Source organism: Hippichthys cyanospilos, chromosome 20 (genome assembly GCF_059441005.1).
Source record: "Hippichthys cyanospilos isolate Australia breed blue-spotted pipefish chromosome 20, RoL_Hcya_1.0, whole genome shotgun sequence".
NCBI lineage: Eukaryota > Metazoa > Chordata > Actinopteri > Syngnathiformes > Syngnathidae > Hippichthys > Hippichthys cyanospilos.
The window spans coordinates 9,728,528-9,753,556 of record NC_142388.1 but is presented as its reverse complement, the minus strand read 5'-3'; the positions used below and the strand labels follow the sequence as shown (position 1 = coordinate 9,753,556).

General features: G+C 40.7%; 2 protein-coding genes and 1 long non-coding RNA gene across 10 annotated transcripts; 1 reads left to right on the top strand and 2 right to left on the bottom strand.

Moving 5' to 3' along the window:
* Positions 1 to 6,617: 6,617 nt before the first annotated feature.
* On the bottom strand, positions 6,618 to 13,414 carry LOC148407309 (3',5'-cyclic-AMP phosphodiesterase 7B-like). 3 transcript variants are annotated; one of them, XM_088403984.1, is made up of 12 exons: positions 12,943 to 13,410; positions 10,975 to 11,064; positions 10,203 to 10,366; positions 9,569 to 9,632; positions 9,387 to 9,482; positions 8,958 to 9,058; positions 8,759 to 8,890; positions 8,606 to 8,697; positions 8,395 to 8,539; positions 8,232 to 8,328; positions 8,082 to 8,162; positions 6,618 to 7,624 (listed from the first exon to the last, which is right to left on the bottom strand). In XM_088403984.1, the coding sequence occupies exons 1-12, from the start codon at positions 13,250 to 13,252 to the stop codon at positions 7,452 to 7,454; spliced, it is 1,545 nt and encodes a 514-aa protein (XP_088260110.1). In that variant the 5' UTR covers positions 13,253 to 13,410; the 3' UTR covers positions 6,618 to 7,451. The 3 variants fall into 3 exon arrangements, with proteins under 3 accessions (XP_088260110.1, XP_088260109.1, XP_088260111.1); XM_088403983.1 differs by lacking the exon at positions 6,618 to 7,624 and having other exon boundaries at positions 7,631 to 8,162; positions 12,943 to 13,414; XM_088403985.1 differs by lacking the exons at positions 6,618 to 7,624; positions 12,943 to 13,410 and adding an exon at positions 11,514 to 11,683 and having other exon boundaries at positions 7,631 to 8,162.
* A 2,867-nt stretch (positions 13,415 to 16,281) lies between these two features.
* Positions 16,282 to 20,432, top strand: LOC148407308 (uncharacterized). Of its 6 annotated transcripts, XR_015863816.1 has the most exons (6): positions 16,435 to 16,475; positions 16,693 to 16,728; positions 17,979 to 18,053; positions 18,632 to 18,669; positions 18,742 to 18,805; positions 19,349 to 20,432. It is a non-coding gene; the product is annotated as an uncharacterized LOC148407308 (long non-coding RNA). The 6 variants fall into 6 exon arrangements; XR_015863815.1 differs by lacking the exon at positions 17,979 to 18,053; XR_015863813.1 differs by lacking the exon at positions 16,435 to 16,475 and having other exon boundaries at positions 16,503 to 16,728.
* Positions 20,433 to 20,612: 180 nt separating this feature from the next.
* Positions 20,613 to 25,009, bottom strand: mtfr2 (mitochondrial fission regulator 2). The gene is made up of 8 exons (XM_088403680.1): positions 24,838 to 25,009; positions 24,001 to 24,105; positions 23,826 to 23,930; positions 23,516 to 23,640; positions 23,308 to 23,447; positions 22,773 to 23,055; positions 22,513 to 22,696; positions 20,613 to 20,871 (listed from the first exon to the last, which is right to left on the bottom strand). The coding sequence occupies exons 2-8, from the start codon at positions 24,085 to 24,087 to the stop codon at positions 20,821 to 20,823; spliced, it is 975 nt and encodes a 324-aa protein (XP_088259806.1). The 5' UTR covers positions 24,088 to 24,105; positions 24,838 to 25,009; the 3' UTR covers positions 20,613 to 20,820.
* Positions 25,010 to 25,029: the final 20 nt, after the last annotated feature.

Here is a 25,029-nt window from a genome sequence, read left to right as displayed (position 1 = left end):
AGCGGTCAAGCAGGAAGCTCAAGTAGCACTTGCAGCACAGCGAGTTCAAGCAACACACTTTAACATCTGCCATATCAAAATAATTCACTTACAAATACAATAATACCATAATTATATTTATATAATAACTAATATCAACATGGAAAAAATATATATGTATGTCTCAGAAATATAAAACAAAATAAACACATTTTAATATGAACATGGGAAAATATATATATCAATAAATATGTATAACCATCGTGGAAAAAAAATAGGTGAAAGCCTACGATAAGAAAAAAATATTCATATATCATTAATTAAATATTAATCGGGATCCTTGATCATTATCCATTTAATAGCAGTAGCTTTGAAAAGTAAAAAGAATTGTTAGGTATGAAAAATATTCTAAATGTCTAAATAGTGGTAAAAAATATTTAATCTCACATATCTAAAATAAATTATATAATAAATATTAAGGGTCTCAAGCGATTAATATTTAATTGTTAAAATTGCTTATCATCTGTTGCCGCTGAATAAATGCAATGTATTTTTTTCTTTGTGTATAGTAAGTATTGTAGTGTCTTTGTTTCCCGAACTCATTCACTGCCAATGACGGCTATACACGTCAAGGTTCCATTTTTCCTCAGCTGGCGGTTATGAAAACACATCCAAAAATAAAAAAGCATTACTTGCATTAAGTAACCTACCTAATTTGCCATTTCGTGGGAGAGCCTTTAACTCATTCACTGCCAATGACGACTCCAGGCGTCAAAGAGCCATTTGCGGTGAATGAGTTCAGAGGCGGGGCGAAGGCTCATTTTGATGTGAATCGTCTTTGAACGTTTCATTCACGTGGGAATTGAAGTTTGAGTTTACAATTGTTTTGAATCATACTGAGAGCGGGAAAATGATCCCATTCATGTTTATATTTTAAAAATAAAAATAAAAAATGAAGGTTTGGTGAGGCTAGCTTGGCAACTTGGCAGGGCGCACGCGAGAGAGCAAGCGGATGTCGCAAACAGCGTCATGCTTCTATAGCATGTGTTTGCACAAGAGATGAAGTTACAAAAGGAAAGAAAAAAAAATCACATGATAAACATCTCCAAGCAACACTGGGGGTGGTGCGTTGCTTCTTTTTTTTTTTTTTTAACAAATAGATGAATGAACAAGTCAAATGCAAAAACCATGCAAATCCCACGCAAAGAGTGACTCAGCATTTCTGGAATTTTCTTAAATGGGCCACAACATCAAATCTACTAAAACCCTTAAATAAATCAATCGAATGAAATTAGCGGTTAACAAAACGTGGGGCTGGACTCCAGGCTTCAAACTGGATTTTTTTGGGCCAATATTGGACTGTTGGAACAAACGTGACGCTACATACTGGAATTCAAGGCCAAAAAGCGCTCCGTACGCTGGAATAAAATGCGGTACTGAAGTGGACACCGCGGGGCCGTCAAAGACTACGTTTTTAGGGCCACTAGGTACTGAGCGACCCTGGAACACCCTGGACTGTACTGTCCCTTGTTCTAGAATGTAGGGCCATAATCTATTGCATCACAGGGCAAAAAAAAAAACAAACTTTGATGCAAGACCATGTGGAGCCGGACTGTAGAGGACTATTGGACTATTGGCTCATTCTGGACTATACCAAAATGAAGTCCTGGATTTCAGGGTCATATTCAGGGTTATGAGGCCATACATACTGATTGGCAAGGCCATTTGCTGTTGGGGCTCCGGATTTTGGGACCTAGACTGTCGGGCCATTCTGGACTATACTATACCCCCATTACATAGGGAGGCAAAGCGCCTCCGGTTTTTCTCGTGGGAAACTTTTGGTGGCAGCTATGCGGCTCCGTGGGCCCGGCGCATGGGAATCCCGTTTTTCCGGGTGCGGACTCACTCCCTGTGGGTCGCGCCCATCCGGGTCGCGCGCCGACGACGGCCGTCGTGTCGGGACTCGCAAACGCTTCGGGAAGATCTTCCTGCTCAGCCGGATCCTCCTCGGCTTTGGCCCAGCAGGCGGAACGCCACGTCTTTCGCTTTTAAAATTGTGCGTGGCATTTATTTATTTATTTATTTACATAAGGTTTTTTTTTTTTTGGGTGGGTTTTCCAAAGACAAAAAAAAAATGACTTTGGGTGTCAGATACTCTCGCATCCCGTTTTTTGACCCAACACTTTTCTCAAGTTTTTTTCAATGCCAGCGACGTGTTTTCACGTTTTAAGAATCTGGACTTATGTATCGATTTATTACTTAAGCATTCAATGCCAGGGACGTATTTTCATGTTTTTTTTAAGAGTCCGGACATTCAAAGATTCTAAAGTAGTAACTCGAACTTGAGTACATTAAAGGGACACTGTGCAAGATTTAGACCGTTTTTTTTTTATAAAGAAGGATCAAATCAAATGATCATAAATGTCAAAAACTAGTGGTTTTAAGTTGTTTTAAGATGTTTTTGGTTAACCCGCTCAATGCCAAAGACATATTTTTACGTCTTTGGAAGCCAAACGTTCAATGGCAGGTTTTTCTTGAACTTTTTAACATGGTAAGGTAAAGGGAGGGTTTGAAAATGGCCAACATGCAATGCGATTGGGGTGGGGTGAAATGGCAGTAAAACAGGCCAAAATTTAGATATTAAAGCGCTTGTAGTAGCAACAGCAATTCAAAGAGTGAACATTTTGCCCTTTTCGCTCTTCGTGTGTTTGCTTAGCAAAATTTGGGAACTCATGTTAGTTCCCCATCACGGTTTGATCCATGAGGAACAGCAACAAGCAACCAAAAAAAAAAAAAGTGATATTCTCTTTCAATGAGGTTTTACCATTTTTTTTACTCGCCACTTCCCCTCGCGGCGCCAACTTCCTCAGCGTTTTGACTCGGCGGCTACTAGCTTTTGTTTTGCAACGGTAAAGAGGAAGGCCAACGTGTCAACTCCTACTGCTGTGATGCAACTTCAACTTTAGCTCGTTCCATTTTCATGTGGCAGAAACGAGTCGTGAACGCTTTGCAAAAAAAAAAAAAAAGCAATAAGTTGCTTCACATTCCAGTTACTTAGCTCTTAATTTGAAAAGGAAAAAGGAAAATGACTGCTGACGCCTGCACAAATCCTGTTCAAAATTCACATAGCCCCATTGGGATGGCCAAAGTATGGCCGCAGGTGACCCGACGTCCATTTTGAACTCATTCAATCCCAAGGACAAATTTTGACGTTTTTTTTCAGATATTCAATCACAAATTCAAAGATTCAAAGAGATTCATTGTCACACATATCGTACAAAAGTAATTGTTAATTTAGTAATTGAATATCTCAGTTTGATTAATAGATTTATTTGGTACTGAATGACCTAAAGTAATCGATTACTTTAATCTCTACAGTAACACTTTAATCGACTACCTTAGGAACTTTCGAATTGCAGTAGCAAAAGTAATCGATTCCCTGAGTACTTTAGTAATAAGGGACTTTAACACTAATGTTATTGATTACTTAAGGGATTGATTACATTAGAAATTAATTACCTAAAGCAATTGTGGTCACTTTAATCCCTAAAGTAATTGACTACTTTAAGTTATTGTAGAACTTCAGGACCAAAAGTAATCCACTGCTTTAGTACATTTGTAGAAAAGCGTTTGTTTTTTTTGTTTTTTTTTCCCGCTATGTGTCCCTTGGAGCAAAAAGTTTGCACACAAAGCATTGTAAGCCCATTGTGACAGGCCAAAACAGTGGTTGTCATGGGCAACCAGGGGTGTGGTGGGGAGCGGGGGCGGTCCACCTGGCTGGAATTTGCATTTGTGAAATTTGCAAGTCAAATGTTTTGAGGAGCAGCGGCATGCGGGAAGACGCTTTTGCCTTGACTGTGACATCACTCAAGCTGAGTCACGTCTTGACCCCAGGTGACCTCGCCCGGGTCAGTGCCATACGCTCTTGCAGAATTTTGGGGGAATTCTGCATTTTTCACGGATGGCTCACATCTCCATGGAGCATCCGGATAACTTTCGGGGCTTCCAGCATGCCAAAAGTCCCTTAAGGAAAAAAAAAAAAAAAAAAAACGGGAGTAAAATGGAGCTGAATAATACATAAAAAAAAAGACGACCCCAAGCAGGTGTGCATGATGGAGTCAAAATAAAGGTAGTCACGCATGAGCAAAGAACGAACTGAAAAAGCTTATATATATATATATATATATATATATATATATATATATATATATATATATATATATATATATATATATATATATATATATATATATATATATATATATATATATATATATATATATATATATATATATAATTAAATAAAATAAATGCTAAATAAATAAAATGAATGAATGATGATGTTTTTGTATTACATTTATTTAGCATTTATTTTATTTTATTAATTATATATATATATTTATATATATATATATATATATATATATATATATATATATATATATATATATATATATATATATATATATATATATATATATACATATATATAAAAAATAAAATAAAATAAATGCTAAATAAATAAAATGAATGAAGTAACTAAGTAATACAAAACCATTTTGCAGAAGCCTAGTTTGCTCTTTGCAGCAAAAACAGTGCAGTTTAAGTGTGTGATAATATCGGGCGGGCATCGGGCGGGACAAAACTAATTAAAAAAAAAAAGTTTGTAATGCGGTCTCTAGCTATTGGGAGTGTCACCTTATCACAAGGCCCATGAATGCATGCATCCTAAAAAAAAAGGGCTCACTGTAATTTATGTAGTTTGTATTGGAATTAACTAATTCAATCCCAAAGACGTCTTTTTACTTTATACGGCAGACATTCAATCTCAAGTACTTATGTTTTTCTTTTTTTCAAGTATTTTGCAGGTCTAGAAATGACGGGAAGTAAACAATTACGTTGGGGAGTTAAGAACAAAGGTAATCAAGTACTTTAGGTACGTTTGTACTAAAGTAACAACTTGATCAAAATTTTGATGCAATGTATTGAACATATACTTCAAACTAATCACTTGTAAGAGACCATTTTTTTGTCTTCTTGGACAAAGGGGGGGGGGGGTGTACAAAATGCAAGTGCAGCATTTTTCAGGTTCTTGAGGGAGATGATTATCAGCACACTTTGTTGTTCCAGGAGTGGTGCCTTCACTGTCATTAGGGGGCTGCCACCCATGCAAAAAAAAGGGGGGGGGGTCTGTTTGTAGTGTCAATATTTACAGTGAGTGTGTGTGTGTGTGTGTGTGTGTGTGTGATGATAAGCATGAATGCAAGACAAACGTCACACATGACAAGTAAGATTTGAATGCTGGAAAAATAAGCTGTTTGTTTTAGCTATTAGCGCGCAAATTGCACAAAGAAAAACAGAATTTAGCCTTGCCAAATAAATACATGCCGCATGTATTCACTGTCAATTTGTCTTTCAGATGAAATATAATTTAAAAAAAATAAGTCCTTATTTAAAAATTCACAGTTGCGTGAATGTGACACCCCTATGTCAATTTGACCCCAAAAGTGTCCGAAAAATGCATAGCTCCTAACCATTTTACTGGTACATTAACGAACTCAAATGAAAATTTGGTGAAATAAAATATTAAAATTGTTTTAGTAAGCTACCATTTCTAACCCGGGGTCAGGCCGACCCATTGACTGATATTGCAACCAAATTATAATCATGTACTGTATACAGTTATCATAATTTGTTAAATTAAAAAAAAAGTAAACTATAAATAAGTTAACATAACAGGTAATATAGACCCATAAACTTAATTAAATTCATTATTTTCATTCATACGAGCTACTTTCAACTTTTTTGAGCCACGAGCGGAGTTTAGTGACCAACGTGCCTCATTTGCATTGCAAATGAATATGCAAATGAGGGCGGCACACAAGCGTGGATTGCGCAAACTTGGCTTTACCTTGTACATATTTTATTATTTTCAGATTTTAATCTTTTTTTAATCACATGGGAGTTTTTTCACGGAACTTTGCTGCCGCGTCACGTGCTGTCATGCATCCTTTAAAAATGATTTTCAGTGTTACATGGAGCTTTTAACGCAACTTTGCTGCCGCCTAGTGGACATTCACGCGACACTATCATTATAAAAAGGTTGTCAATCGCTACACATTATCACATAAAAAAAATGACATTACAAAATTTGTTGAGGAAAACATCTTTTATTGTTCACAGTGCCCAGAGGGTCCTTAATAGTTAAAAACCTGAAACTTTTTTTTTTTATTGCACAGCTACAACATACATTTCTTAGAATATTTTTCTAACCGATTTTTTTTTTGTATTTTTGGGAAAATTCGAAAAAAAAGTATAAAAATACATTTGAGGCCTTAGTCCTAATAAAAGCAATGGAGAGGATTGAAAGGCAAAGAAGCGCAATGACTATTTTTATAAAAATATAATTGTCAGCGATTTTTGTCTGATTATTTAAAAATTTAAAAATTTAAAAAATATTTGAGGCTTTGTTATCAATCAAGGTCTTGACTTTTCTGTGCTCAAATAAGGTCACACGTAAACAAGTCAGGAATTCTTGTTCCATAAGGAAATTCAGTCAAGTGTAAGCACACTTACGGATTTCTCAATAACACATATGCAATATGAAATGCATAAAAAAATGAGCAGCTTCGTGAGCATATGGTTGAAAAGTTCATTGAGGAATCAAAAAGTGAAACTCACATTGTATGCTTTCACTAAATACGCAGGAAAATACTTCCCATTCGCTAGCGATTCCGTTCCAACTTTTTTCTTAGACCCATACTCAACTTCTGAAGTCACAGAAACCGATACCAAGCACCGATACCACAATTTCTTTTGATATGCTGCCGATCATTTGAAAAGGATGCGCTTGAATAAAAAGAAAATATACCAGTACGAGCACTCGACTCTATACACACAGATACTGATACCAAGTACTGATCGCACTCGTTCTTACAACAAAATGCGATACCACATTTTGTCCCGACCAATACGAGTACTCAAGTCTTCTGTTGACAAGATTACGATCGTAAAATTATTTCAGCCAAAACTAGTATCGACAGTCCCCAGATGCCACTTCTTGGTATCGGTAGTAGCCGATCACTCCTATTTTATAAAGGAAAAAGACATTTTACAATATTTACTTTCTTGGGACGGCGTTATCGAAAAAAGTCAATGAGAATAGAATGCACAAAAGATGGACTTGTTAAAGAAAAAAAGAGCGTATTGCACTGATCAACCAACAGCTCAAGTATTTTTTTTTTTTTAAATTACAGTACTTGAGTCCACATGGTTTATTCCATCATTCTTTTGGTGTACCGCTAGAGGGAGCTCTCGTACCACACATTTTCAGCTAGTGAACCATTGGAGCAGATTGCAATTTGTGGAGCTGGTGAATTTTGAGCTTCCGTACGAGTTTCACTTTTTGAAGGGTGAAAAAGCGCAAACTTGCGACGTGTAAAGCAGTGAGCGGCGGCTCACTAGGGGCCGCGCTAGGGGACGTCCTCCCGGGGCTCGGGGGGCCGAGTTTGGCCCTGGTGCAGCAGGCGGCTCCAGCGGGCCTTGTTGCGGCGCAGGTGGGCCATCATGGCGCCGTTGAGGGCGCTGGGCCCCGTGAAGCGACGCCACTCGGCAAAAAGGGGCTCCACGATGTACGAGATGAAGCCTGAAGGCAACGCGACGGCGCGTCGTCAGTCTCAAGTTTCGAAAACACCAAGCCGGAAAAACTGTCAGGGAAAGCCTACCAGAGCTTTATTTGGCCTTAATCGCACGTAGTTCTTACGTTTGACTGGCCCATTTTAAACAGCAGAGTTATAACAGGGTGTGCACACTTGTGCAAACTAACGAGGTTTCAAAAAGCTCTGCTGGAAAGCAAAAAAAAAAAAAGTCAGGGAAAGCCTACTAGAACACCCGAGCTGAATTTAGGCTCAATGACACATATTTCCTACGAGTTTGACCGTCTCGTTTAAAAAGTCGAGTTAGAACACTTTTGCGAACTCGTGACGGACGTTTCAAAAAGCGAAAAAATCTCGGGGGAAGCCTACTAGACCACCCGAGCCGAATTTGGGCCCAATACCACACATTTCGTAGGCGTCGCGCACATGTGGGCTTTGCGGGCTCACCGGTCTGGATGGCGGGGATGGAGTGGGCCCTCTGGTCGCACAGCGGGCTGATCTCCAAATTGAAGTGGCGCTCAAGGTCCCCTAAAAGGTCAAAGACGGGGTGGGCTTTTGCCAAAAAGTCCGCCATGGGATGCCTCGTCGGGCACGGACCTTGCCTGAAGAACTCCTGGCACACCCTGTGGCTCCACTGCTTGCTGAGCGGCCAGGCGCGGCACGAGTTGCAAACGTCGGCGCACTTCAGCCCGATCTGCCCGCGCGGAGAGGCCGGCGTCAGCGGGGGCGGGGCCGGGAAGTGGGGCCGGCTCCCACTCACCTGCAGGATGAAGTGGCGGTGCGAGGCCGAGCGCAGGTCCAAGTCCCGCTTGTCCAGGTGCGCCCGCAGGCCGAGCAGGAACTCGTCCTGGCGGCTGATGTCGGTGGCCAGGATCAGAGAGCCCAGCTGCCGCTCCAATCCCCGCCTGCGTTGCCAACAGGCCGGCGGTGAGTAGGGGGCGGGGCCTCGGGAAAGATTTTTGCGTTCTTACGAGACGTCGTCGGGGAGGTGCGAGAGGAGGCGCGACTCTCGCAGCATGCCCACCGTGGACCTCCAGTGGTGGCTCTCCAGCACCGACATGTTCTGCGCGGGACCAAGCCGAGTCGGCTTTTCGTCCCCCTCCGTGCGCGCGCGCGAGCGTTACCTGATAGAGCGAGGCCAGGTGGTGTTGCGTCTTGATGAGGAAGGGCTGGTTGACGCCCGGGTGGTCCACGTCGTGGGCGGCGGCCGCCATCAGGCCCAGGAACACGTCCAGCGGGCTCATCTGCTCTGCGAGCTACCATGAATCAAATCAAATAAATAACAGTGTTGAGAAAAAAATAAAAAACAAAATGGAGGCCGACCTTGGCCTCCTGCAGGAAGCAGTGCATGGCCTGGGTGACGTCGGCGGCGTGCACGGCGTTGTGGTACGGGTTCTGCGAGTGGTAGTCACTCCGCACCATGCCTGTTAAGACAAAAGCGGCACGTGGCGCCAAACCCAAACAGAAAGAACTGGGATCTGTGTCTCGTTTCCATACCGATAAAGCGCTTGTGTCTCATTATGGGATTAGCTGCAAAAAAGCTACAGTTGAAAAATGTAAAGCTACAGTTGAAAAATGTACACCTTTATTTCTTCTTTATTAATCTAAACCTATGTGTGACAGGAACAGTGTGGTTTTCTTTTCAAATTAAGAGCAAATTAGTTGGAAAATGTGCTATTGCGTGTTTATTTTGAGAAAATGTAAGTGCACTTTTGCTTTCTTTTTTCTTTTCAATGTTGTGTGGTGACCTACTGAGGAAGCGGCGCAGTTTGACCATGTCCAGCTGCAGGTGTTGAACCAGGCCGTAGATGTTGAACAGGTGGCACATGAGCGTCACCAGGCCGTTACCTGCAAGCCGCAGAAGAAAAAACAACTGACAAGGTCTCAAACGATAATTTGGCGCCTTACCATTTGGAATAAGGAGGGCGGCTCACCGTTTGTGAGGCGGTCGAAGAGGAAAACGTCAAAGTCCCACGAGCCCACTCTGGAAAGCATGTGCTGTCAAAAATGCACATGATTAATATGTATACATAAATATACATTATATATATATATATATATATATATATATATATATATATATATATATATATATATATATATATATATATATATATATATATATATATATATATATATATATATACATTTTTTGAGAAGGACTGACTTACACAATTAATTCATTGCGATTGCACCAATTGAAGCTACTCATTTAAAATACCATTAAAATGTTTAAAGGGATGGTGTGTGAGATTTAAAGTGTTTTTTTATCATGGACAGCAGGAGGTGCTGCATTTACCATTGTCCGTAGCTAGAACAAACATGGCCGCCTCCGGAGAAGTGAAATATATCCATCTATAGTTATTGTTTGTAGATGCCAAGGAATACAACATCAAAGCGGCAACGTCCCAACATGAATTAGCCATGCTATAAACGTAGCGGATTAGAGGGCAGGGTGAATAGGATACTTGCGCGGGGGCGTGGCCTAGTCAGCGACGCTCTCATTTTTGAATGTTCGAGCGGCAAAGGGCAAATAGGACGACAAAGAATAAGTCAAGGTGGACTTACCGCAGCCTGGCCCAGGTAGTCGTAGTCGAGCAAGTGTAAGGATTCGGGGGAGCGGGGCAACATCTCCCCGAGGAGTCGAGAGGCGTGGCAGAACCTCTGGAAGCTCATTAAAGTCTTCAACTTCCTCCTCCCCGCAGAGTCTGGCTCCCCCTGCTGGTCGCTGCCTGAAAAGAGCCCAAATATGCCAAGCAAGTCAAGTCAAAAATCACACAAAAAATCATTTTAAAAATCTGTTCCCACGATTAACGAGGAATAGTACACACGCAATTTTTCGACTGTTAAAATAGTTGATTTCATTGATTTCATAACCGATGACTTGATTATTTTGTTGCTGAAATAGATGTGAATTCATTTGATTCACAATTGTCCAATAATCCATTACTGAAATAGTGTTGATAAATTGGTAATTAGGTTGTTTATGCCGTGTGGTCTCAAATATGGTGTTATTATAATAACATATCATATCATTAACAACTTTTTTTCTTGTCGTAAGATCATCGGTTTTATTGCTGGCTTGTATGTTGGAAAATTAACAACAAACCGCGTCTGTATAAAAGTTAACGCAAAATAAAAGCATTCGGCGTTTTGCGAAAGGTCACGATAACAATGCGGCACGAAGTTGCTTCATGTTCCAATTCATTTGCTCTTAATTTGAAAAGGCATTCTCTTCCTGTTACGACTTGAAATCTCACGTACGGCCATTTGAGAAGCTATGACGGTTTTCATGCTGTTTGAAAATGCACTCCCGACATGTTGCGGTCACGTGACTTACCCTTAACGATGCGCATGTCGATCAAAGGATAGGAACTTCTCCTCTCAGCTAGCAACACGCTACCGAACCAAGCATTTGGCATGCTACCCCCTAGCAGAAAAAGTTAAGAAAAATAAAGTGTGTGAACATATCATTTATGGCCATTGACTTGAAGGGCGCTAACGTTCCCAGTTAATAATTGGCCTAACCCTCAAACTTGATTCCCATCTCACCAGACCTCGACTTTTTTCTGGTCTGATTAATATTATGCATTTTATGAGCAAAAGACTCTGCCTATAAATCCCCAAGCTGTACTTGTTCAATTGGAATGGACAAATGAGATGAGCGTTCTATGGCGCCAACGACCATGTATTAATTCAACAGTTATAGGCAAATGAGACGTGCCTCTCAGGCGGAATGAAATTGTGCTGGTTATTTGAGCGTCCCTTCGATCGAGTCCGGTTTACTTTCCTACCGTGGGCGCTTTCCGGAGCGTTAGTTTAGGTAAAGACAGATCACGAGAAATGAGCGGAAAAAAACATAAACTAGCTATCACGTACCCGTGGCGTCTGCTAGCATGGCGATCATCTTCCCGCGTCTCGCTAAAGCTGCAGGTAGAACATTTTAGGCTTCATTAGCGCTTTGAGCCTTTGGATTGACGTGAAGCGCCGAGAAACCTTGTGACATCATTTGCACGCGTTTACTCCCAAACAACAAAGCTTTGTGACGTCATCAGGCAGCGGCAGTCTAAACAGATGGTTTGAAAACACTTTTGCCGGTTCGCAACAAGGATTTTTTTGGTCTTTGAGCATTCGGGTTCTTTTTGTTGCGGTCTTTGTTGACTTAGCAAAGTGGACAACTTGTTCCCAATTTGTATGTTTTCTTTTTTTCATTTCATAAGCATTGAAGTCATCTCTTTAGCGCGGCTTTGTTAATGAAACGCCGTTCGTTCGAAAATTTGGCGAATGTGTTTGAGTAATTGTATTTAGGTTATCCCGTATTTTTTTTTTTGCAATACGTATACGCGCAGATTATTAGAGATGGATCTTTTCTGTCGGAGATGTTTGTGAATAAAATGTGAGGAGATGACACATCTCCTGGGGGAACGCGACCTAACCGAAGGACGGAACGAAGATAGCGGTGATTGCATGGACTGATAGTGTAAAGACTCGCACCTAAATCCTCCACTCAAGCTGATTGTGTAACAGAACGATAGGAAATCTGTGACTGCACATTTCTGCTCTCCTCACAAGGCACTAATTATTGGATTAGTCTGATATTGGTTTGTTATCAGCCCCCAGCTGGCCAAATAGCAAAATTTGTCATGCGGCGCCATTTTCGTCACGCTCAAAATCCATGAAAACCTACAAATGCTATCAAACCTCATCTTCCCTTCACCGTCTCTTTCGTTTGCTCTGACTACGCTAAAATAGGTCATGGTCTCCACGCGACCGCAGAAGTGGGTCAATGGAGATGCCGTGCTGGAAATCGAAGAGGAAAAGCGGATGCATGACGAGCGCCCCCCCGCTCCCCAAACAAAGCCACAACAAGAGCGTACGTTTGGCACACGTGTCTCCCACGCTTTTTCCCGCCACTCGGCTCGTGGCCGCCGCGCTAACGGGATGTTTGACTGACTTACCTGATTGTTTTGTTGACAGCTCCCTCTAGTGGATGCATAACACAACCCCAGCCACTACTGTAGCTTCTATTCAATGCGCCTTATAATGTGGTGCGCCCTATATGTGAAAACACTTTTAAACTAGGCCATTCATTCTTCATTTCCCACTGTCTATTAATAAAGTTTGACTGACTTATCTGATTGTTTTGCTGACAGCTCCATCTAATGGATGCATAACGCAACCCCAGCTTCTATTCTATGTGCCTTAAGATACTGTGCGCCTTATATATGAAATCGCTTTTAAAATAGGCCGTTCGTTGAAAGTGGGCTTTATAATCCCGTGCGCCGTATAGTGCGGAAAATGAGGTTACCGTCAAGATTTGCGCAGCTGTCTCGGCGCTCGACTTGCTCGTCGTCTTCCTCCTCCTCGTCCTCTTCGTCCTCGTCTTCGTCGCCCTCCGCCCAAGCGGCCGCCTGGCACTTTTTGCCGGCCCGGGATGGAGATCTGGCCCTGCGCGCCCGCCAGGCGGCCCGGAGCTGCCGCGCCAGCGCCCGGAGCTCCATCGCCAGCGCCACGCCGCCGCAGGTGAGGGGCGGGGTCTTGAGGCGCCTCCAGAGCGGGGAACGGGGCGACTTGGCCCGGCACAGCCGGGGAATCCACGGGCTCTCCGGCACGGGCATGGGGACGGCAAACTAAAGAGCCAAAATGGAGAGGAGAAAAGGCATGAGGGTAAGGAGGTAAAAAGGACGCGATGTGTGGACAAAGGACAAAGGCGATGACAGCAAGGACGTGGAAAGCCGTCCCTCTCTGATCATCCTCCTGAGCCTTCTGCTGCATTTTCTATCCCGGCCCACGGCGGAGGCGGCAGGCCACGCCCCCTCCACGCCGCCAGCGAGTATACGCCCCACCCACCCCTTTTTCCTCCCTCATCTGTCACTTCCTTCCTGCATGACGCCAAAGCGGCGGCGAATTTTGACTTGTGTCCACATTGAAATTTCAAGCGAGTTTATAGTTCAACTAAACATCAAAGAAAATCAATCGCCCTTGAGTCTGCTAAGTTCATGCTATCGCTAACACAATTGGGAAATACCATAGATCAGTGGTGTCAAACACGGCCTGTAAGAGTTTGTCACCCCTGCCATACATGGACACGTTAGCGAATCCATGCGGTGGTTTTATAACCCTTAAAGCAGACTAATATATGAACAATACTCACAAGTATACGCTGTATCCTTTATCCTTTACATGGAACGACTAATCTTACTGGTGACGAGTATTATCGGCTGTTGCACAAATCATAAAACGATTCAGCAATAAATTCCAATTAATTTAATCTTAATTTGAGAAGAAAAAAAATTCCTGTTCCTGTCATGAAATGAAAACAATTTCTACAGGATAAAAACAACAAAAGAAGGGCATGTCTTTTGCAAAGACTTGGCTATAACGATTAGAAATAAGTTGAGTTGTGTTCCAATCAATTTCGAAATTTAATTTTTAAATTTAATTCGAAAAGAAAAATCAACCGTTTCCTTTCGCGGCTTTGAAAAGCGTTGAATTGGATGAAAACAACAAAATAAAAGCATATATTTTGCAAAAATCTCACTATAACACTATTCAGTGATCAATTACTTTATGTTCCAAATGGGTTCGCTCCTATTTAGAAAAGAAAAAATCAATGTTCCCGTGACAAAATTAAAACACATTGAAAAGGGTCTTCAAATGAGATGAAAACAACAAAATAAAAGCGCAGGTTTTGCAAAAGTGTCACTATAACGCGATGATTTATCGTCACGCAGATGAGGCGCCGAGAGACACAAGCGAGTCATGAAGGCCAGCGTACAAGCCCAGAACTCGCTGTTCCCGTTTACGTGCGCATGATGGGCCGCCGGAACCGTTGCATTTCTTACACTCAAACGCTTCTTTCACAGGGGGAAGTCACATGCGGCCGGAAAAAAAAAAAAAACAGAACACGCGCGCGCACCCACACACAAGTGGCGTAAATCGCACAAACGCGGCCCACAAAGAAACAGCAAATAAATCACACGATGACAAAACAGATGTTCGCCATCTTCGGGCTATTGATGGAGCATGTCAAGCACACGTGGTCTTGTTAAGTATTGCTTTAATATCGCAAAACCTGAGGAGAGAGATATTTTTAAGTGGCTGTAAACCTAATAATAATAAGACATTTGTAATGCGCTTCACATGTGATAGCGAATCTCAAAATGCGACAGTGAATTTAAAAACAAGGCATCACAAACGACAACAATAGCAACTCAATTAAATATTTGATAGAATTTCAAAATTATTTATTTGATTATTTGATGATCGATTATTTGAGTAGGTTTATAATGAGAAGTATGGTTTCAAATTTTGTCAAGTATTGCTTTATATTTTGTATTTATATATTGTATTTTGTATTACTTTAAACAAATAAAAAGCAAAAATTTGGTCATGGCTCAAAAAAATTAGGTAGTTTGTGGTGAATGTATATGTTGCTCTCAGAATTAATTTGTAATTCGGAACATGCAAACAAAGTGATTTTTTTCACATTGATTTTTGTGAGAAATTATGAGTTGTTGCGCTTACTGTCGACGTGCTGTTCAGCATTCTTGTTTTGCTCGAACAGGAAGATGCATGAGAGCCTTTTGCCCTCTAGGGAAAAAGAAATAAATAAAATGACAAATAGTCCATCTCTGGATCAACATCTGCTGTAAGCACGGCTGGAAGCGATGTGTCGGTTTATATTTTTGCAACAATAAGTTACTATCTCAGTGTTATTTAACAAACCTCACATAAGCATAATCAATGCATCCCTTTGTTTTATTCCAACGAAGGCAAGAGTTGAAAACATTAAAATGGCATACACTGTTCTATTAATGCATCAATTAGATATTAAAAAATGGTTGATTCTATGTGAATTAATTTAAAAAATAAACAAACTAAATCGACGTTCCGTGCGCCGGATGTTACGTCACACGGCAATGATGGCGCGCGAAATCTGGGAGTAAAAAATGGCTTGTCAATGCAAATACAATCTCCCACAAGGCCCAAATAATAAACACACTTGGTGACACGTCGGTCGTCTCGTGGTTGAGAAAGGTCGTTTTAGTGTTAGACATTTTTAAACTGTTCATTTCGAAAAACAAACATGTATTTAATACACACTTGCATTCAAAACGCCGCTGGGCTTCCTCTTACGGTGACGCAATTTGTGTCTGTCTTTGGCCACTTTACGCCATCTACAGCTCAACTCGGTGAACTACAACAAAACTCTTACATTTCCTAGGTTTGAACAATTTGCCACACCTGTTCCTTATCAATAAAAAGAGGCTCCCACCGCTGGTTGAAATGGCCTTGTGTGAACTAAGTGTTTCACAAATACGTGTGTGTGTGTGTGTATATATATATATATATATATATATATATATATATATATATATATATATATATATATATATATATATATATATATATATATATATATATATATATATATATATATATATATAAACACAGGAGCACCAATATCTTGGACATTTAAAAACTGCACCACCCGGTGCCGTGGATGTGCGATTACACTCCATACACCATTGCACTATTTAAAATATACACATTGATAGAAGATAGAACCCAGGTTGCGAAAACAATGCATTGCAATGTATAAAAATGCTATGCTAGCCTATGCTATGCTAGTTTTTTTTTTTTTATGGGAACAGACAAAATATTAGCATGCTAACTTTTCCCATGATAAGAAAACAGAGCAGCCAAGCCTAATACAAAAAGTTTTGAAGTAGATCAAGGCCTTTGTGAGGCTTTTTTGTTTTTATAGAGATGAAACCCTAAATTGCTGGCAGTTGCTACGGTAGCATCTGGCAGTGCCAAGTTGTCTCGACGGAGCAGGTTAGTCAAGAATACTTTGCATTTTCTGGCCAGGCACTTTAAGGAAGCGCAAGGTTTTGCAAGTCTTGCTCTCTTTGCTTGTGTGTGTTTCCGCCACTTCTTTTTTTTTTTGCGTGTGTTTGCATTTGAATCATCGCGCAGAACTTCCTGGAAATGTGTTCTTGACATTTCTCACACTGTCGGCGAGAGTGGATATTAATTTTTCACTTTTCTTCAGCAACCAGAAAAAAAGGCCGTCGCACACGGGAACAAAGTTGGTACTTTCCCTGTTTTCTTTTTTTTTAATTTGAGGGTCATACATCCGAACTCGTCATAATTTGCTCGATGTATTGATATGAGGAAATGTAATCCTGGGTGTGCGCATGCATCTAAAAACAACCAAGAAAGTGATAGACTTACATATTTTCACATACGTTATTTTTATGATTGGGATAGCTTGTAGTCCAATTAAGAATATTCCAACGTCATCTTAAATATTTAACATGAATGTTTTCTATTTCATGTATTTAATTTTTAAAAATATTTTTCGCGCCAAAATAGCAAAATTTTACATACATTATTATTACTAATGTGATAGCTCGTAGTTCAATTGAGAAAAATCATACTTAACTATTTAAGTGCCTTAATAACACACCATTTACATACATTATTATGATTGTGATAGCTTGTCCTCCAAAAAAGAATATTAAAATTCAAACTTTCAGTGCCAAAGTGGCAACATTATATATACATAATTATTATTATTATGATAGCTTGAAGTCCAATTAAAAAAATTCAAATGGAATATTGCATTTTTATTTAATATTTGTAATATTAAATATTAACATTGAAAGTATGTTTTAATCACCAAAGTAATAGCTTGTAGTCAATTAAGAATATTGTATATTGATATTTTTAAGGTGCCAAAATTCTTACATACATTATTATTATTATTGTGATAGCTTGTGTTAACCTTTTAAGTGCCAATGTAGCAACATTTTTGCATAATTATTACGCTTATTATTGCAATACCTTATAGTCCGATGAAGAATATTCAACATCATTTAACACAAAATTTTTAAATAATATTTTTAATATTTAAGAACTATATTAAAAAAAGCACCAAACTAGCAACATTTTTACATACGTTATTATTACTGTGATTGTGATAGCATGTAGTCCAATGAAGAATATTCAAATGTAACCTTTGCAGCGGCAAAGTAGCGACATTTCAAACGTATGCCTTTTAATCTAACCATAATCAAGCTATAAACTTTTCAAAAACTCTGGCACCTTCCAAGGCGATATGAGAGAATATCGCTCGTGACGAAAGTGGGCGGCGTACAGTAGGTTTCGTTGCAGAAACGGGTCGCGCGAACAAATTAGAAAACAAAATGGAGTCCACCGTGGATGCAACACTAAACGTGAGTCGGGTGATTCATCCCTTATTCGATACAAGATGAAACATATTATTAAGCGTTGCATCGAGTGCCGAGCGAAGCTTAGTCACATTCCTGTTTTTAGCTCTCCGTCGAGTGCGTGGACGATCGGACCGGTCGCCTCGGCGTCGTCGTGTACGGAAATCAAACTTTTGAAATGGTGAGGTTTTTCACGTGCAACATGTTTGGGGAAAACTGTGAATTCGTGCCATGCAATTCCTTTTTAATATGATTTTGAAAACTTTGAATGGGGAGTCATTTCTAGTTGTTCGAATGCTAACATGCTAACGGCGCTAAGCTAAAAAGGTGAAAGTGACCGTTGATACGGTTTGCGTTCTCATCAGGTGCGATTCCAAATGAGATTTGCTCAAGTGAGAAATGTTTGAAAATTGATGTTTGCATGAAGCAAAGGGAGCAAAATTTCAGCATCATCATCAACAACAGAAGTAGGGACAGGTTTCTTCTTCGGCTACAACATATGAGCTAAACCCCTCCCCCCATAGATAATATGCTAACTAATGTTAGTTTTATCAACATGTTATATTCTCTAGTGTTGCTTTGTATATGTAATGTATTTGTATGTGTCATTTTCCTGTTAGCATTTTCGGTTGTGCCTAATTGAGTTGAATGGTTGATTTTGAAATGCCAGATTATCAAGAAGAGATAAAGTTGAGCGCTATATGGGTTCATATGGGTTGACGTAGCGATTGAAGGAAGCCGATGCGTGTGTTTTTTCAGGTCCTGGCTCCAAGAAGACCCGGCGGACACAACGGCAGGTTGTCTTCTTTGATGACGGTCACAAATTCGTACGGTCGCCAATAAGGACTAATTGGATTTTGCTTTTCCAGCTCGGTGGTCACTTTTCACGGCCCCCCCAACGACACTGAGGGCCAACGCTGCCGGCGGCAGGGTGTGAGTACCGTTTGCTTTACGGCTGTCAATATTCACTCGTTTGTTGACAAACAAAATCAACAACTATTTTGATAAGTCATTTTTAAGAAACGGGGTGTCAAACTTGCCACGTGGAGGAAAATCTATTCCCAAGTGGGTCGGAGCAATCAAATCATGCTAAATATTGGGGCTGCTCAATTTACTGAATTTGAATCGCCACCACGATGAATGAAGCTGATCCTCGGCGATATTAACATTTAAAAAGCAGGCAAATCAAGCACTTTGTCATCCTACCACCAGGGGGCAATGTTTTCCACATGTTTGTATGACGAAAGCTTCTGCTTTTCTCACCCTAATTAATTTTTTACCAGTGTGAAAAAATGGGAAATGTTTCCCTGTTATTTCGCTGTTTAGAGTCACTAAACAATACCACATAAACGATTGGTAAATAAAAATTGATTGAGAAAATAGTTTTCATGCATTTTATAATCAAAGTTCATCCGATTATTCGGCAGGATTATCTTTAAAAAAAAAAAATTAAAATACTTTACGTCTTTCTTACAGCGCGGAGGACAACAACCGCATCGAGGACCACAAAGACAACACTGAAGACGATTAACGTTGACAAAAAAAAGTCTGCTTTTTATATTTCACCAATTATTCCATTTCATTGGAATAAATGACTGAGAATATGCATTTTATGTTGACGCTCTCCTGATAGATGCAGACACTTTATGACATCTGGTATTCATTAATTAATTGTAGCAATTTTTGTTTTCATTCAAAGAAACAAGCAGACCGAACCAACCTCCGAATCTATACGTCTTCACAAATGGGCATTAAAATTATTTATTCTGTGTTCAGAATTCTTCAAGCGGTGTGTTTACTTACCTGTAGGGCTGCACAATTAACAGAATTTTAATCGCAATCACAATATTGGCTGCCATGATTAATTAGGCTGATCCTCTGCGATATTAACGTTTAAAAAGCCGGCGACCGTACGTGTCAAGTCAAGCACTTTGTCATCCCACCACGAGGGGGCAATGTTTCCCCACATGACTGCATGACAAAAGCTTCGTTTTTTTCTCTGATTCCTAATAAATGCCGCGCTAGCTGTCAATTGACACCCAGTTTGAAAAATTGGAATAAAGTCAGTTTGAAATGACCGAAAATGACATTTTGACTACTAACTTGATTGAAATTTGCTTGCAAGTAAATAATGTGCTTGGTTCATTTTGGCTTCATTTTTATCATTGGTTTGCACTCAGCAAGTAAGCTAGTTGGTTGGCCTATGTGTCAACTTTTTGCAATTAATTATTTACTTTATTTATTTATTTGAGTTTATTCTTATTATTTATAACTATCAAGCCACAAAACCTTGTTTGTATGCTGCTTGTTTAAAAACAAAACAGGACAATCAATAGACCAAACATAATGAATAATTGTTATTTCAATATTGACCAAAATAACTGTGATTATCATTTCGGCCATAATAGTGCAGCCCTACCTACCTGTTTTATCTTATTTTGCTTTTAATCTGGAAGGTCGCCCTGTATTTCCTCTTTACGTTTACATTTAGCTCTTAGCGGCGTCCGTGCTAACCAAGCTTGTTACCTTCTTGTTTTCAATAAAAGAACGAGCAGACTGAGCCAACGTTTGAGTCCGTCATGTTTGCTTACATCTTACTCTGAAAATGCGTTTCCTGTCCGACGGCGCAAACTTCATTGACTGCGATTCAAAAGCAAGGTGCGTTTATATTTCATGCGCCGTTTCGCTATCTGAACTACTGCTCGTATCTCAAGGCGCCACTGGACTCAACAAACACAAGTGCAAAACGTCATTTTTTATTCAAATATAACAAAGCAAGACAGCAGCTAAACAGAAGGTAATTCGGGGTTTAAATGAATTAAACGAATAAAGACACGATATACGGTTGAGCCCGCACTGATTTTTGATGGAACGGGAGAGGAAAGAATGGAGCTCCGGAAAGTACCGTGTGACACCGAGCCGGCAAACGGAAAACAAGAAGGCCTCGTTCATGTTTTCACAGAGGGAGATTGTCTGCTGCGTCCGGCGTGCTGGCACGTCTGCAACGATCACAGTCAGGCATAATTCAATATTTTATTCGATGCATTGAAAACGAAAGAGCAGGGGTGTCCCAACTTCCGCGTTTGGGCGCCGCGCACAGAAAAACGGAAGGATGTCAGTTCCACAATTCTTGCGATTTCAAATTCGGTTCCGATTGTGGGCCCTCCGAGTCACAATCCATTTATTCAATGTTTCATTAATTAAACAAAGCATTTAGTTGAGGTTTAATAAAACATTTATTTCATTAATGACGCTCTTAATTAATGAAACATTTAATAAATGTAATTAAGTGCCATTCATTTAACTATTTAATTGTCACTTGATGACATAGTAATTAAATGTTTCATTAATTAAGTGTCATTAATGTGTTTATTTACTTCATGATGCGAGTTAATCAACAATACACATTTTTATTATTTATGATTTAAAAATTAAATATAATTATAATATGATTTGCAATTATGATAATTAAATAATTGATATGTTTATATAGACCTCAAACTTTAAATTTCTAAGATTTATATGAACAAAATTAGCTGTAGTAGGTTTTTTTTTTTTTAAATCATTTTTAAGGTATGCTGTGGGCTGCAGAAACCTAATACAGTGGGCCCCCGGTTTACGAACCCCCTGTTTTACGTATTTTTCATCTTACGACGTGGACCACGGCGTTTTTTTTGTCCCCCTCTTACGCAAAAACCTTTCGTCTTACGAACCATCCAACATGCCGGTCAGTGTGTCCGCACTATTTTTTTCGCTTTGCTGCATAAACAAAAACAACTTTTCTCGCATGTCACGAAAATGCCGATATACTATTGGTCGATTAAGGCGGTCACGGGGTTGCCGATATGCTATTCGCCGGTGTCACGTCAATCACAGAAATGCCGATGTGCTATTGGCCGAACTCGCTCATCTTGCTTGATGGCACGAGCCGGTCGGTGTGTTGTGAAGACTTTGCAAGCTTTTATCTGTTAGACATGGCTTCTAAAATTGCAAGTGGTAGTAAAGGAAGAAGTAAGAGGATGCTGACAATAGAAACCAAGCAGGAGATAAACAAAAAATACGAAGGAGGCGCACGCATAGTTAACCTCGCTAGTGAGTATGGCCGTAACCGCTCGACAATCGGTACAATTCTCAAGAACAAGGAAGCTATGAAAGCAAGCAAGTCTTCTAAGGGCATGACTTTCCTTGTCAGGGGACGGACCTCGGTCAACAACAAAATGGAGAGGCTTCTTCTATTATGGATTAAAGAGAAGGAAATCGCCGGTGATATGTTCTCGTTTAAGAAACGTTCTCGTTTAAGAAAAAAATTAAATAAATTCTGCGGGTTCGTCTCTGCTCCATTCCGCCTCCACCCACCACCAGCTCAAGTCACGTCGCCCCAAAGGTAAATGTCATTTTTCCTTTGTATATTTATGTAATTTAATTTAACTGTACAGTAGATTATGTTACTCATTTTTAATATGTGTATAAAGTGGTGATGTTTTTACCTAAGGTTTTTGCACGCGTTGCACGCATTCACTAATTAACATAGGTTTGGATTGCCCGTCATACGGCCAATTCGAGTTACGAGCCTAGCCGCTGAACGGATTAAGGTCGTAACACGGGGGCCCACTGTATTTTCGAATTTCCAGCAATCGAACCTTTGGTGCGTCGGGACTGGCGAAGGGCGAGCTTTCCAGGGAGTTCTCTTTGTCGGAGGAATCATTGTGGCGATGCTGCGCAAACTTTCTCTTGAGAGCCTCGGCGATCAAAGCCGCCGGGTCCTTGGCCGTGGCCCCGCCCCCTCTGCTACGCCGCCGCTGGAGCGGCGTGCCGCCCGGTGATCTGCAAATGGCAATTTGGACGTGAGACTCGAAAGATTTTTCTTTCGGGGTGGTTGACGTGAGATTCGGGGACTGACTTGTGGACGGCTCGCAGCTTGACTTGATTCAAGTCTTTGAGGACATCCAACATGGAGGGCGCGCTTTCCGAGACTTGGGGCCGATTGTTGTCGCCGCCGTTTTTGGGACACTTGCGCCGTCGGATTAACTCTGTTAGGGGTGATGCGCTTGGACGCGACGACGGCGGCGGAGGAGGAGGAGGCGGCGGCGGCGGGACACAGCGAGGCGTTGATGTGGCCGCAGGGACCGGCGACATCACTGGCGTTGCGGCTGCATCCTGCGACTCGGGGGGACCTGCGGGAACTTGAAAACATTGTGCAGTTTCAGCCCGCGATCACATGGCGCCACAATACGTCCACTCAGGGCAACAGAAAATAAAAGCGGCTTCATCCAAAGGCAGAGAAGGTCCCCAACTAAGCCACTAAAACTAAAAGTGATCATTCTCAGTGTTGCAAGTGCTTTGAATGTGATGAAGATCCCCATCCGTCTTCTGTAGCTGTTTATCCTCAAAAAGGGTGCAGGCTTGCGGGTGCCTATGTTTTTTTTTTTTTTTACCTGCGGTGACAATGGCAGCGATCTGAGCTCGCAGCTTGAGCAGCTCGCTCTCCAGGGCCGAGATCTTCCGCAGGGCTTCGGGCTGCCTCTGTTGTCCTCCCGCCGGCCGTCGTCGAGGCGCCTTCGGGGGAAGACTGTGCCTTAAAAAAAAAAGGACGAGCGGTCACCAAATGATAGACGGTGCTTGTTTGCGCTCACGCACCCGCACCTGGTCTTGGCAAAAGTTTCCCCTTCGTCCTCAAGTAGCCAAAGGACGTCAGCGAATGATGGGATGGTCGGCGTTTCCTTGGCGACATCCATGTATCTGTCCAACCTGGTGGTGTGCAGCGGGATCTGACGCAGAAGAAAATTCAAAACTTGGAAACGATTTATACAGTTGATGCAATTTGGTTAGGTTACTTGGCTGAAAAAAAAATAGTTCACATAAATTGCAAAAAAAAAAAAAAAGGCCAAGAACCACTGCATGAGAACAATGAAATAAATGACAGGAATATAGATGATGAAATATCAATCCGTACCTGAAAGTAGACCCGCGGAGCGGGCGTCAGGGGCAGGTTGGAGCCAATCATCCTCACGATGCTGCGATACTGGCCACACAGCTCACTGTCCCACACTGGAACCAGCTACCAGAAAAAAAAAAACTGTTATAAAATTGCCACTTTTTATCGGAGATGACTAATAACCCAAAGTTACCATTTCTGGAGGCACTCCAAAGTAGTCGAGTACCATGCGCAGCACGTGCAGTGCATCCTCAAGCAAAGACATTGCAGCTGCCAACATCCAAAATCACTTCGGTGCCTTGAAATATGAGCAACACGATGCGCAAAGATTTCAAGAAACGAGTTGTCACGTGGGCCATTTTGAGCTACACTCCAAGATATGAGTCAAAGTGACCCAACAAAGCTCAATTCACACCATGTTGCCGTCATGATAGCTTAAATGCTAACACGTGATGGCAATGAATGTGGCAGTGTTTCAAGCAAACGTAGTTTCAGTTTATATATATATATATATATATATATATATATATATATATATATATATATATATATATATATATACATACATACACTGCATATTATTACAGTGTTAACGGTCATTAAAGTAGTTGTGAAAGTCTTCCAACTTTTGTCTCGGATGACTTAACTATGCTGCCCCTGGTGGTCAAACGTTTAATTGTATTATATGCTATGTATAAATGCCATGAATATATTTTTCTATGAAGTAAGATATGTAGACATGCGATAGTATTTCCAATATTATCAGTCACATTTTCACGGCACATTTAAGTCACATCACATGAACGCATCACAATCACAATTTTACGTCGTAACTGGCGTCTGATTCCGAATCCATACTGAGCTTAACTGATGCCAAAGTAAGGGTTGTTATGTTTGATGTAATATAAGTACACTTTATTGACTGAAATAAGAAAACGCCGAGCGTTGAACGTAACTTGAACGTAACATTCGTCCAAGTGAAGGAAAAGAAACGCAACAAACGGGAACTACAGAAATATTCAACACTCACCGTGTGTTCTTTCTTCTGTATCAACGTCACTCGTTAGCCTTCGTTCAAAGTGATCATTTTGTGAAATCAAAGTTACTGAACGCAGCTTAATAATAAAAATAAAATAATAATAATTCAAATAAAACCCTGCCTCACGCTCATTCACTCCGGAAGTCACTCATACAAAAGTCAAATAAAACGCTCATCAAGTAT